The sequence below is a fragment of the Mizuhopecten yessoensis genome, unplaced genomic scaffold, assembly GCF_002113885.1.
Source record: "Mizuhopecten yessoensis strain PY_sf001 unplaced genomic scaffold, ASM211388v2 scaffold8657, whole genome shotgun sequence".
Lineage (NCBI taxonomy): Eukaryota > Metazoa > Mollusca > Bivalvia > Pectinida > Pectinidae > Mizuhopecten > Mizuhopecten yessoensis.
In genome coordinates, this window is record NW_018407656.1 from 866,892 (window position 1) to 882,170 (window position 15,279).

The 15,279-nt window shown below is 34.8% G+C and overlaps 1 protein-coding gene across 1 annotated transcript; it reads right to left on the bottom strand.

Moving 5' to 3' along the window:
- Window positions 1–704: 704 nt before the first annotated feature.
- LOC110456316 (peptidase inhibitor 16-like) lies at window positions 705–8,961 on the bottom strand. The gene is made up of 7 exons (XM_021506983.1): window positions 8,857–8,961; window positions 5,583–5,857; window positions 3,436–3,568; window positions 2,660–2,769; window positions 1,888–1,997; window positions 1,303–1,345; window positions 705–815 (listed from the first exon to the last, which is right to left on the bottom strand). Exons 2-6 carry the CDS (start codon window positions 5,832–5,834, stop codon window positions 1,309–1,311), a joined length of 642 nt encoding a protein of 213 aa, XP_021362658.1. The 5' UTR covers window positions 5,835–5,857; window positions 8,857–8,961; the 3' UTR covers window positions 705–815; window positions 1,303–1,308.
- Window positions 8,962–15,279: the final 6,318 nt, after the last annotated feature.

A 15,279-nucleotide genomic window follows, 5' to 3' on the forward strand; every position in this document is an offset into this window, starting at 1 on the left:
CCTTGTTTCCACTCCAGATCTCGGTATGAGGACAATTGGCGGGTGTCGTCGAAGAACCAGAAGACGCTTACCCTTCTGGAACGCGTGGTCTTTCTCTCCTTGTACTTTTACAGCGTAAACATCTCCTTTGTTGAAATTTTGCTCTAGTTTTATCGTTTTTGATTTCGAATTACGATCTGCTTGTCACTTTGGTATTCTTGTGGTTTTATTGAGTTGCTAGGCAGATAACTGAATGCCGGGAAATTTTCGCCAATTCAAACTTTCACCCTTTGCTGATAAAATCCATATTTATGCAGTGTTAATTTCGCTCTTCACATTTAATTACTATATATATTATTTTGTTTAGAAATAATAGTTGTAATGACTAATTCGCACTCTCTACGAAGGGTGAAAAGGCGAAAGTTAAATTGCAGCGAAAACTTCAAAGTGTACAGTAAATGTTTAATGTTTATATGTTTACAACCATGAAGAGTTTGTTGAAGATAAATAACGGTAGGCTGGTAGACCACTCCTCTTCTTTATTATTTTTTCCCGAAGCAGTTTACCCGAGTCTCCTTCTATAGAACCCTTTCTATGCCAATGTTGTCTCTTTTTAGAAACATCATGAAAGCGTACGATATCAATTGGTAGTGCTCATTTGTAAATCGCAAAAGATGTGGCCGTATTGTTTTTCAAGGGTTATGGATAGAACACAGAAAAATGAAAACGTTGAAATATTTAATAATCAATCAATATACATTGCCCACGATAAAATACATTATTTACAGATAGAATGCATCTGTATCCAAAAGTAGGTCATCTCGAGATTTCGCAAACTGAAAAAAAAAACAATTTGTTAGTTATAATAACTAAGAAATGTACAATAAAAAATATTTACGTTAAAATTATTATTTACAAAGTTAAAACACAGTTTCAAATAAACTGTGAATGTATTTTTTGCATTACTGACTCTAAAAGCCACATAAAACTGGTAGTTTTGTGTTATCATTCGATTGAATAAGTAAGAAACTGTAAATCCTTAATATCTTAGATATATTTTTGTTTTCCCGTCACAAGACAAGAAAATACTCTTGCATAATCAAAGTTATAGTGAACAATTCGTTAGAAACATTAAAATAATGAATAAATGTATGCATTTTCAGTATTATATCGTTTTGTCTTTCTCGATTTAAAATCTTCAAAAGATAATCATGGATTTATCTTAATGTTGTAAATAATTGTTAGTCATACGTGAACAATAAACACTGAATAGTAAATGTTCAACGCTTCATTTGTTTTTAACCGCTTTACTGAAACTCTCACCTTTATCTAAACTTCGTACGGATGTTCTCCTTGGAAATTGCCCCTAAAATATAAAGCAATATCAAATAAGATAAACTTGATGTTCGCAAAAATGTCAAGTTATAAACATAAGAATCATTCGGTTCAAACCAACGCGACCATACGAATGCGCAAACATACTGACACACGATGAAATATGCACATGTGGCGAAATTGCAAGCGTAGATTCCTGACCGCAAAAAATTATGACTTTGTAATAACTATTATGAGATATTTTGAAAACCTTTAAAGGAATAAGAATATAAATCGATTTATTTTTTATTTTAAGGGATAACTAATGGCAACATTCAGATTCACACGGCCACATGACGATTCGCGTACAGTCACGTGATCACGATATGTATTTCCGGTGCAGAAGGGTTCTTCACTAAAACGCCCATGAAAGATTGTATTAAAGATACTTTGGGATTGGTTAAATACATGAGGCAGCGATAATAAGCACGTATGCTTTAATCATTAGACAGAGATAAAAGGGTTCTTAATGCAACAAATCTTACAAATGAACAAACAATAACAAATAAATGAATAAATAAATACGCATCTCACCCTGGTCCGTAGTTGCAGACAATCAGTGTTGCCTTTTTAAAGGAACTATTTTGGAGGGTAGGACAGACCTTAACACCACATCCAACGTGGGTAGAATCATGCCACACAACCTAGTAAGCAAACAGTAAGGCTTCATTGTATGTCAACCTTTTGTAATAACAAATTAAATACAAAATCGACAATTTATACATATACGGTATAAAGGAAAATTGTCGTCCATGGTCCATGATTTTGGGGTCGATCGGTTATGGTTTTTACCTTCTTGAACCGCACAACATCGTCACCATTGACTATAGCCCCAATCAAACACTTGTGGGATGAAATAGAAATAAGAGTTCGGATCGCAGTTACCCATCAAAAAGCTTCCCCAATTAAGCCAATGCACTTGTCGATGTCAAGGGCACACGATGTTAGGGAACGGGTTACAAGTCGTTTAAACTTTGAGTAACTTAGGGAAGTTTATTTCATCTAACGAAGTCCCCTTTCGTTACAAATCTCTAAATATTGTAGGTGGTTAGATCAATAATTAAAGTAAAAATACTATACCTGAAAGTTAGACATATTATTTAATCAACCCTTAAAATTGAAGCTGCGTTTCTTTTTTCGTTTCAATGCAAAAAAGCGTTTCAATGTAAAAGAGAAAACCAAAGTTCCTGTCCCTGCTGAGATTAAGTAAATTGTTCATTCTTCAGCATTTATCTATAAAATGAGGTATTACATGTACCTGCCGAGTGTAAGTAAAAAAACATTCACCTGTAACAGTAGGTATTACCTGTGTATAATGACCGCACATCTTTCCTGCATTACATTTCATGGTGTCGAAGTGGTAATCCTTGACCTCGCTTTCCCAAGCCTCTACTGCTGCTGAGGGCTCCACTCCATCTAATAAGGGACATTACAGCGCCACTTAAGTCTCTAGCAATAAGGACAGGTCAAACTCACATTTGATCATACCTATACAATTTGGCAATAGATATAGTATACCAGTATGAATGGCACTGCACCATCTGTACCAAAGAGCTGTTTCGCCCTTCTTGGACGTATTGGTAATGATAGGGGCCAAAAACGTGTAAATCAAAATGATCTAAACTATACTGTTTAAATAGTAAGGAGGTACAAAAAAGCGTATTTTAGATTACGCCATGCCTTTTGTAGAAAATGGTATTATAGATACATTTGTTTATTTTATTTATAAAATGAAGCTTATTGAAAAGAAAAAACAAATGGAAGAATCTGTATTCTAGTATACATTTTACGCGGGAATCCATAACTATTTGCAAATGCTTTCATTCGTACAATAATACACAAATAACGGGGGGAAAACATCTCGCAAAATAGAAAATAAATAAATATTTTTTTAATTAGAGAACTATAAAGTATCCATTGAAATTCAAATTTCTTAATAATTGTTCGAAGTGTATTGTGCACTTAGCGGCTCTGCATTATTTCATAAGAAGAAATTGTAAATGTAGCTATGCTCCAAATCTATTGTTCCGGGCAATGAAAAATGGTAAAGTTTAAAATCAAGAGTTAACAGGTTTTTTTTACCTTGGGCTGTGGTCACAAAAAGGTTCTCCCCGACATACGGATAGTTCTGGCCATTAGAACGCTGGGCGTTATGACCCCAAATGCATCGGTCGGCGTAAGACTGAGCTAGAGTGGCAAGCGACGCATCCCAGGCCTGTTTAAGATATATAACAGTAACAAAATATAGGGATCTTGTTTTAAGCAATAGAACCTGAGGACATATTGAGTAGAATATTGTTTTGCTCTATGATGAGTAAACTGTAATATCCTGTTGACAAAGCCCACAAAATCAATAAAATAGAATAATTCAGTCAACATAGCGCATTTATCAATATAATTATCGTAGACTAAGTAGCAAGCAAAATGCATTCTCTCGATAATAACGTTGCAAGCAAGATATATTTTCTCGTCAATAAAGTCGTAAGCAAAATATGATTACTGGTCAAAAGATCAGCAACCAAAGATCACGTTCTCGTAATTAAGTACATTAGTAAAATATTTATTTTCGTCAACAAAGAATACATAATGCAAGCGAAATTGATTTAGCGTTAAACATATATTGGCGCTCTCTGTGTTCCTGAATAATGTATAAAAATAAAGCATTAAATTATAATCCGCGTCATTTAAAACTGCGGAAATATATGAACACTTATGTAAGAATGTTTACAGTACAATATAATATGCAATCTTTTTCAACAGTACAACTAGGAAACAAATTAAAACCTTTTGTCGTCTTAACACAAAAAAAGAACAACAAAACATAAATTTTCGTCAACAAAACACAAATGTTAAAATCAAAGTGATAATATATTTCTCGACAAATAGGAACACAATTGACAAGGTTTTATTTTTCATCACAATATTGCAAAAAGAAAAACATAGGATGTATTGCCGTAAGAGTTGGGAATAAACAAAAAAAAAAAGAACTGTAAGCTAAAGGCTATAACTAAAGTAAAGCATTGCAAAGCAAGCCATAGTTTTCCCACCAGTAACGATTTCTTAATTCACTGTGCTGTACACTTATTTCAGTATATAGGTTACTGACATACTTTCTGTACTCCTCCCAGTTGCAAAACATACTTGCAAACCAAATCTTGTTAGCCCAGATGAACCAGTTTTGCTGAAATCGTCCTAGTAGTTAAAGAATAGTTGTCAGGACAAAGATTTTTAACAAAGGGTCCTAACTCCTTAAAAAAGGTCGAAATGAAAAAAAAATACTACCCTGATGCACGACATCTGGGGTTATTACCATATCTGTAAACTTTCATTGAAATTGGACCAGTAGTTTAGGAGACAGACGAAGGTTTTTTTTCCACAAATGGTCATAACTCCTTTTAAAAGGGTCGGAATGAAAAAGTACTACTTGGATTCACAACATCAGGGGGCAGTTACCATATCTGTAAACATTGAAATTGGCCGAGTAGATTAGAAGAAGTTGTCAGGACAAGGATATATCAACAAAGAGCCATAACTCCATAACAAAGGGTTGGAAAGAAAATACCTGGATGAACATCATGAGGGGGTAGTTATCATATCTGAAAACTTCCCTTGAAATTGGCCCCATAATTTTGAAAGAGTTGTCTGGACAAATATTTTTCAACAAAGGGCTGATACTCCGTAGAAAAATGGTCAGATTGAACAAATAATACCTGGATGCACAACATCAGGTGGTAGTTATCATATCTGAAAACTTTCATTGAAATTGGTCCAGCAGTTTTGAAGAAGTTCTCCGAGCAAGCATTTTTCAACAAAGGGACATAACTTTGTAAAAGAAAAGGGCTAGAATGAATATATAATACCTGGATGCACAACTTCATGTGGTAGTTATCATATCTGGAAAGTTTCGTTGAAATTGATTGCGGGGTATAATAACATTTATGAAACACCATTAAAATTAAAATAGAAGTCAAAGCAATATACAAAAGATCTAGATCTTTGCCGAGAAAGAAGAGATAAAACTTGATGACACGCGGACAGTTTAATGGGGATCACTTTAGCTGAAGACACTGATACATTACTTGTTAATAGGTGAATTTATCAGACAAACAATTTGTGGTATTTTCCTTTTACTCGTAAACAACCAACAGATAGAATAAATCAAGAATAAAACTAAACTAAATTATTCCAACAAAGAGGGAAAACACAATGGAATAGTGACTCGGACCAACCATATCGGGTTCGTCCTTTGGTGTTGGCCTAGCTCTATGTCTGGCTTCGTTATGGGCCTCTACGTATTTAGCCGCATCACCGGCACTGACTCCTCTCTTACTATAGCGATCTACTATAGCCGCGGACTCTCCTACAGCTGTCTCGCCCATTTCTCTCCTCATCTTGGCAACCATCCGCTGCATGAACTTGTCCGGATTCTGCGCGACCGCACAGGCCAGCATCACGAACATCAGTGCCACAACACAATTCATGGTGTCAATAATCGTTTAGAAAGCTGTAGTATGGAAAAAGAAGTTGTTACCATTTTTCTTTAAATTAAGGGTATTTAAATTCATCAATAGAAATACGAAGTAAGAGGGTACCTATTTATGTTTTGTGTTTGACATTGATGTAGAGAGCCAAACAAAGGAAACGTTTACTGCACCAAATCATTTTATTTATAAAGTAGCTTTTCTGTCTCTGAGAAATAAGATTTTAACGGACATTATAAGGAGTTATGAACATGTATTTAGATCGGGATAGAGTTGTCAGCTCATGTAACGGAGTATACAACTAGTGCAGACAGATAAAGTTTGATAAACTTAATCAAGCTTGTAGCTCTATAACGACGGAGTTGATAAAGTTTGTAGCTCTATAACGACGGAGTTGATAAAGTTTGTATATCTTAACAGACGGAGTTGATAAAGTTTGTAGCTCTATAACGACAGAGTTGATAAAGTTTGTAGCTCTATAATGACGGAGTTGATAAAGTTTGTAGCTCTAAAATGACGGAGTTGATAAAGTTTGAAGCTTTATAACTACGGAGTTGATAAAGTTTGTAGCTTTTTAACGACGGAATTGATAAAGTTTGTAGCTCTATAACGACGGAATTGATAAAGTGTGTAGCTCTATAACGAGAAGTTGATAAAGTTTGTAGCTCTATAATGACGGAGTTGATAAAGTTTGTAGCTCTATAACGACAGGTTGATAAAGTTTGTAGCTCTATAACGACGGAGTTGATAAAGTTTGTAGCTCTATAACGACAGGTTGATAAAGTTTGTAGCTCTATAACGACAGGTTGATAAAGTTTGTAGCTCTATAACGACGGAGTTGATAAAGTTTGTAGCTCTATAACGACAGGTTGATAATGTTTGTAGCTCTATAACGACGGAATTGATAAAGTGTGTAGCTCTATAACGAGAGGTTGATAAAGTTTGTAGCTCTATAACGACAGATTGATAAAGTCTGTAGCTCAACGACAGGTTGATAAAGTTTGTAGCTCTATAATGACGGAGTTGATAAAGTTTGTAGATCTATAACGACAGGTTGATAAAGTTTGTAGCTCTATAACGACAGATAGATAACGACTGTAGCTCTATAACGACAGGTTGATAAAGTTTGTAGCTCTATAACGACGGAATTGATAAAGTGTGTAGCTCTATAACGAGAGGTTGATAAAGTTTGTAGCTCTATAACGACAGATAGATAAAGACTGTAGCTCTATAACGACAGGTTGATAAAGTTTGTAGCTCTACAATGACTGAGTTGATAAAGTTTGTAGCTCTATAACGACAGGTTGATAAAGTTTGTAGCTCTATAACGACGGAGTTGATAAAGTCTGTAGCTCTATAACGACAGGTTGATAAAGTGTGTAGCTCTATAACGACGGAATTGATAAAGTGTGTAGCTCTATAACGAGAGGTTGATAAAGTTTGTATATCTTAACAGACGGAATTGATAAAGTTTGTAGCTTTATAACGACAGGTTGATAAAGTTTATAGCTCTATAACGACGGAGTTGATAAAGTTTGTAGCTCTAAAATGACCGAGTTGATAAGTTTGCAGCTCTATAACGACAGGTTGATAAAGTTTGTAGCTCTTTAACGACGGAGTTGATAAAGTTTGTAGCTCTATAACGACGGAGTTGATAAAGTCTGTAGCTCTATAACGACAGGTTGATAAAGTTTGTAGCTCTATAACGACGGAATTGATAAAGTGTGTAGCTCTATAACGAGAGGTTGATAAAGTTTGTATATCTTTACAGACGGAATTGATAAAGTTTGTAGCTCTATAACGACAGGTTGATAAAGTTTGTAGCTCTATAACGACGGAGTTGATAAAGTATGTAGCTCTATCACGACGGAATCGATAAAGTTTGTAGCTCTATAACGGCATGTTGATAAAGTTTGCAGCTCTATAACGACGGAGTTGATAAAGTTTGTATCTCTATAACGACGGAGTTGATAAAGTGTGTAGCTTCTCAACGACGAAGTTGATAAAGTTTGTAGCTCTATAACGACAGATTGATAAAGTTTATAGCTCTATAATGACGGAGTTGATAAAGTTTGTAGCTTTGTGAATACGGAATTGATAAAGTGTATAGCTTCTTAACGACGGAGTTGATAAAGTTTGCAGCTCTATAACGACGGAGTTGATAAAGTTTGTAGCTTAATAATGACAGATTGATAAAGTTTGTAGCTCTATAACGACAGGTTGATAAAGTTTGGAGCTCTATAACGACGGAATTGATAAAGTGTGTAGCTCTATAACGAGAGGTTGATAAAGTTTGTATATCTTTACAGACGGAATTGATAAAGTTTGTATATCTTAAAAGACGGAGTTGATAAAGTTTGCATATATTAACAGACGGAGTTGATAAAGTTTGTATATCTTAACAGACGGAGTTGATAAAGGTGGTATATCTTAACAGACGGAGTTGATAAAGTTTGTAGCTCTATAACGACAGGTTGATACAGTTTGTAGCTCTATAACGACGGAGTTGATGAAGTTTGTAGCTTCTTAACGACGGAGATGATAAACTTTGTATATCCTAACAGACGGAGTTGATAAAGTTTGTATATCTTAACAGACGGAATTGATAAAGTTTGTATATCTTAAAAGACGGAGTTGATAAAGTTTGCATATCTTAACAGACGGAGTTGATAAAGTTTGTATATCTTAACAGACGGAGTTGATAAAGTTTGTAGTTAATTGCCAGATATTGTACATGTTTTCTTTTCTATATATTTGGTGCTAGTTACAGAAATATGTCTTCAATATTGACATAATTTATAAATATATATATATATATATAATTTATTAAATATCTATACATTGTGTTTCTGAGTACTGACAAGGTTTATAATGTTACTTGTTTGATTATTACATAGTTGATACAGTTATATATTGACACAATTCTACACAAAAAATATTTTTCCCTAGTGAAGTACTCTCGTTTAGTTAGGATATTCGACAGCTACTGAAGGAAAATCGTCAAAATGAAAATAATACTTACTTTGTAACGGGTCAACGTGGTTTTCCCTCTTCGGTCTGTAAGTGAGGAGGGAGTGGAGGGTAGACCTATTTATACTTAGGTACTGGTGCTGACTCCAGTCAGGCGAGCAAGACGTCATGCTTCGGTGAATATATATCTTTGAAATACAGCATTTACTTATTACTAAATACCAGTGATTAGTAGAAATTGGTCAGGCATCTGTCGATATGTAGTAATGTTTTATGACGTGCATTAAGTATGCTGATGTATTCAGATCAGTTGAAGGGTGGGATTGGTATAATTGATATAATTAATAATCATGAATAATCTATGAAGAGATCTTCTACATCATATCATTGTATTTTTATTCATGAATGAAATTATGCCATAAGGTAAATCGGTTGCCTATTTGTATTCCGCTTCATATTGCACTCAGTGACCGTTTTCTGAGCAAGACCGGTATGTGTACCTAAACCACCCCCTTACATCACCTTCGTGATTCACACATGTACAATGCCCACATTAGCTGGATTTAAGTATACATTATGCGTTTGAAAATCTGTGTTATCAAATTGAACATCTTTCTAATCCGAACGGAACCTGGTCCCTATTATGTTTGGTTAAAATATGTTTGAATCTGTTTGATTAAAAAGAAAATCAAAAAAGGAATACAGTATAAGATACTGATTGTGTAACTGATTGTCTATAAAGAAAGTATCAGGGAAAGAATTAATGATGTATGTGTCTCTCCTTCAAGACATTCTAACAGCATTTATTGACTTTCCGGTGCAACGACAGCAAAGTTTACCAAGCACGCGTTTTTTTAAAATGACCTATCAATTGGTGTAAATTTGTCTATCATTATAGATATCTCAAAATGATTATTACACCGGTTTTTTTTTTTATCTGTATGTATTTTTCTAAGTTTATTTCATCTTTACAACAGCTGCTTGGATCATATTCATCTCATGACAGGGAAACAAAACAATGTCCCGTTTGCACGCTCAAGTCATATTTCCCTTATTCGGAAAATCTGTGGAGAAATGGGAATGACTGAGGCAGACGACAACAATTGCGCTCCAACCCGATAAGCTTTACTGCTTGTATTATTGTTTATTCTCGGGCACAAACAAATATATTTCCCTGCAACAAGGGCAATAAAAGTATAAAATAAAACACTTCAATGAAAGGTTAGTTTGATTTTGCTTGAACTAATACTGGGTCTATTTTAAGCAGTTACGGACAGGAAAGATTTGCTTTTCCGGAGTGTTTAGAATGTTTTATTTGAATGCTTTCCTCCTTAGGGAAGGTAACAATATCGTTATGAATATGTCATTTAAGATTTTATAAAGTCATAAACAGTTTCCAATAAAAGCAAAGCAACGTTCAAAGAAGATTTACAAAATTACTCCCCGGATTGAAGACTATTAGCTAAAGCGAGATACTACGCCGATTGAAGTTTCCAACTCTAACGTACAGCTGGCGCTTGCGCAGAAACATGATCAACGTGTTCAAGTATATGAATGGACTAGGTTCAATCTCGCCGCTCAAGGAAAATTCAGAGGACACAGAAAAATAATACTCCAACTACATTGTCATTTATATATTAGCAAACATTACTTTACTCAAAGAATAATTGACATCTGGAATAGTATCCCACAAGATGTTATTTCATCTCGTAACGTAATTGACTTTGAGAAAAAATTGGACGAATTGTGGAAAGATCTTGAGTTGAAGTACGATCATACAGCGTCTTATATAGAGGCTTATTTTATGTTTACCACATTGTCTTTCAAATTATATTGACGTGGGAATAGAGGCAGCAATACCTGCGTCCACTAATATCATATAAATCCTATTAAAGTGAGGGGAGGCTCACCTAGAACCCCCCCCCCCCCCCCCTAACCTGCTATAAGGTAAGTATGTACAAGACATAGTGTTTAATCAGTGGACTCGTTTGAGTACACAAGCTTTTTACTTCAAAAGTGATCAAGTGTGATATTTGCCCATGCCATGAGACCATCAATGGTGACCACCAAACTCTGATCAGGTGTAGAACTGGATGTTACCATGCTATAGTGTAGTTATAAAACTACATTTGTTGCAAGGTTCGTGTGATACTTTGTGCAGAAGCTTTGTACTTCAAACGTCGTTAAATGTTATATTTGCCCATGACCTTTGATCCTTTCACCTTGAAAGATGGCCTCCAAAAGTCTTGTAATCAGGTGTAGAACTTGATATAACCATACTATGGAGTAAGTATGAACTTAATGCGTTCATGGGTTCATTAGATATCTTGTACACAAGGTTTTTACTAAGGACACACAGACAAAGCAATTTCTATGTACCCCCACCCCAGTATGCATGTGTTGGGTGGGTTATAATAAAACCTTGTTATACTGCCATACTTTGTTCAGCAAAATGCTAACATGAACAGGAAACATTGCAATTAGTTGTCAGTAAATGATGTGGCAATCGTATACAAATCACAGGGCCATTATATCGAGGTTTTACTTACTAATGTTTAGTCATTATTTCAAGGTTTTACTGTGTATAAACACGAGGTATGATATCCAAGTTTTACTAATGGATGGTTGGACATTATAACGAGGTTTTACTGTATATAAACATGAGGCATGATATCCGAATTTTACTAATAAATGGTTGGTCATTATAACGAGGTTCTAATGTATATAAACACGAGGTATGAAATCAGAGTGATGCTAACAATGGGCCTGAATCGCTCACCTGGTATTAATCTTACACTTGTTATCTTAAAAGTGGACTAAAATACAGCTACAGGCAGAATATCAGTGTTTGATTCATAAGAACATATTAAAAGATTTAAACATATGATGCCTGTGACCTTGAATGTCGAACAAGGACATTAGGTTGAACAGAGTTTATAGTCATCAAACCCAGCATGCTTCTGGCAAAATATCATTACCCTGGACCTTTTGGTTATACAGAACAAATCATTTAAAGATTTAAACATATATTGACTACTGTGACCTTGACAATGGGCGAAGGTCATTCATTTGAACAAACTTGGTAGCCCTTTATCCCAGCATGTTAATGGCCAAATATCACCACCCTTGGCTTTTTGCTTATTGAGAAGTCGCTGAAAGGTTTTAAACATATTTGACCCCTGTGACCTTAAATAAATGTCAAGGTCATTCATTTGAACAAACTTGGTATTCCTTCATCCCAGCATGTTACTGGCCAACTATCATGATCCTAGGCCTCTTGGTTAATAAGAAGTTGTTTAAAGTTTTTAAACATATATGACCCCTATGACCTTAGAATAGGTCAAGGTCATTCACTTGAACAAACTTGGCAGACCTTTAACCCAGCATGCTACTGGCCAAATATCATTATCCTAGACCTTTTGGTATTTCAGAAGAAGTTGTTTAAAGGTTTTAAACATATTTGACCACTGTGACCTTAAATATATGTCAATGTCATTTAATTGAACAATCTTAGTAGCTCTTCCACCCAGCATGATACTGGCTAAATATCATTATCCTAGGCCTCTTGGTTATTCAGGAGAATTTGTATCATGTTTTTAAACATATTTGAACCCTGTGACCTTGAATATTTGTCAATGTCATTCAATTGAACAAGCTTGGTAGCCCTTCATCCTAGGATGCTACTGGCCAAATATCATCATTCTAGGACTGTCGGTTATTAAGAAGTTGTTTAAAGGTTTTAAACATATTTGACCAATGTGACCTTGAATATTTGTCAAGGTCATGCATTTTAACAAACTTGGTAGCCCTTCATCAAAGCATGCTACTGGCCAAACATCATCACCCTCGGCATTCTGGTTATTCAGAAGAAGTTGTTTATAGGTTTTAAACCTACTGTATTTGACCATTGTGACCTTGACTATTTGTCAAGGTCATTCATTTTAACAAACTTGGTAGCCCTTCATCCCAGCATGCTACTTGCAGAATATCATAACCCTAGGCCTCTTGTTATTTCAGAAGAAGTTGTTTAAAGGTTTCAAACATATTTGACCCCATGACCTTGAATATTTGTCAAGGTCATTCATTTGAACAAACTTAGAAGCCCTTCATCCAGCATGTTACTGGCCAAATATCATTACCCTAGGCCTTTTGGTATTTCAGAAGAAGCTGTTTAAAGGTTTTAAACATATTTGACCACTGTGACCTTGAATATATGTCAAGGTCAATCATGTGAACAAACTTGGTAGCCCTTCATTTAATCATGCTACTGGCAAAATAGCATTATCCTAGGCCTTTTGGTTATTGAGAAGAAGTTGTTGAAAGGTTTTAAACATATTTAACCTCTGTGACCTTGAATATTTGACAAGGTCATTCATTTTAACAAACTAGGTAGCCCTTCATCCTAGCATGCTACTAGCCAAATATCATCATTCTAGGACTGTCGGTTATTGAGAAGTTGTTTAAAAGTTTTAAACATATTTGACCAATGTGACCTTGAATATTTGTCAAGGTCATGCATTTTAACAAACTTGGTAGCCCTTCATCAAAGCATGCTACTGGCCAAACATCATCACCCTTGGCATTTTGGTTATTCAGAAGAAGTTGTTTATAGGTTTTAAACCTACTGTATTCCTAGCATGCTACTGGCCAAATATCATTATTCTAGGCCTCTTAGTTATTCAGGAGAAGTTGTTTAAAGATTTTTTAAGACAATTGACCCCTGTGACCTTGAAAAGGAAAGTCATTCACATGAATGACATGAAAAGTCATTCATGTGAACAAACTTGGTAGCCCTTTATCTAAGCATGTTACTGGCTAGATATCATCACCCTTGGCACTTTGGTTATTCAGATGAAGTTGTTTCATGTTTTTAACATATTTGACCCTGTGACCTTGAATATAGGTGAAGGTCATTTATTTGAACAAACTTGGTAGCCCTTCATTCCAGTTTGCTTCTGGCCACATATCATCACCCTAGGCCTCTTGGTTATTAAGATGTTGTTTAAAGTAAAATATTGACGCCGGACGGATGCCGCACCATGGCATAAGCTCACTTGGCCCTTCAGAGTTATTCTAATAAATGTTTAGACATTATAATGAGGTTTCACTGTATATAAACATGAGGCACTACAATGTGGTTTTACTTATGTTAATAAAAACATCATATCACAGTTTTACTGTAGCTGGTATGGTATTTCCTAACCAGATGGACCATGATTTTTGGAACATTATTTCGGTCGCAACCTGAACATCTGTTTCAAAACTTTGACTAGTCCCACTACTAATAAGAGATAGCTCAAAAAGTTGGCGAGTCCCACAGGAAAAACAAGAGTCCAGGACTCTTAAACCTGATTCCAAAAAAAGACTGGATGGATATATTTTAATTCAGTGTCATTTACGATATATTTTAATTCAGTGTCATTTACACAAACACTTTTTTTTATAAAGATTGTATTTTTTCTACTTTTGCTTTTTAGAAAAATACTGTGACACATAACAAATATTGATCATACTACTGTATATGTAATGACAAGTATGTGTTTAGTGGTCCAAAGGATAGGGCTTAGTTCAAGCAATATGAATCGGAGTGAAAAGGAAGGTAATCACTATCAATTACATGTAATTAACCGAATTATTAATTCAGCGTTCACTGATCTGTAGCCAAGCTGGTATTTTAACAGGTGTCGGTATCAATGTGATCATTGGTATCAATGTGATCATCGGCAGACAAGTAAAAGGTCATGTCAGAGAAAGTGATTTATGTGTTACCTATGCAAATGATAATGTCAAGCTGAGTGATCTTTTTTTAGATAAAGGTCAATATGCATAAATTGTTCACTGTCACTCATGGTTAGTAGTTTGCACTCATTTATGTAAAGCCTTGTTAGCTTTAGTAAAGAAAGATTAAAGTAAAAGTTAATTTCTTAATGTTTTTTGTAATTATTAATTAACTCATTCACCCCTGAAGACACATTTGAACTCTTCCAATTCAGAGGTTGGAATAGTTAATTATGAAATTTATGGGTTGAATGAGTTTAAATTGACAATCAAATTTGTCTCTTTTTCTATGTACATTTAACAGTACATAAAAATGTCTTTTTCTAGATGAAAAGGAACAATTGTAGCAGCAACCATATCAGTGTAAATAGATAAGAGTTGGAGGTAGTAAAGACATTTTATCTTAGAAGTGTAGTGATTCAAAATGGAGAAGTGAAGGAGGAAGTGAACAGAAAGATCAGTTAAGTACTAGTTACACAAAATCTGGAAATCAAGGAAAAATGCAACAATACCAGATAAGCAAGAGGTCCATGGGGCTTAATAGCTCACAGCTTTGATTTTTGCCTGTGGAATAGACAGATATTTGTTCAAGAAGATATTTGATAAAGTTGTTGTGCTTTTCAAGCCAGATGTTATTAACAGTTGAGAATGTTACAATACACTTAACAATGTACATAAGGCAAAGTTATTCCAAAAT

Bases quoted from the DNA above. Each gene is read 5' to 3' on its own strand.
- LOC110456316 (XM_021506983.1), bottom strand. From the start codon at position 5,834: ATGAATTGTGTTGTGGCACTGATGTTCGTGATGCTGGCCTGTGCGGTC. The intron at 2,770-3,435 runs GTAAAAAAAACC...GTCCCTTATTAG, and splicing joins TTTTGTGACCACAGCCCAAG to ATGGAGTGGAGCCCTCAGCA. The intron at 1,346-1,887 runs GTGAGATGCGTA...TTTATATTTTAG, and splicing joins GTCTGCAACTACGGACCAGG to GGGCAATTTCCAAGGAGAAC.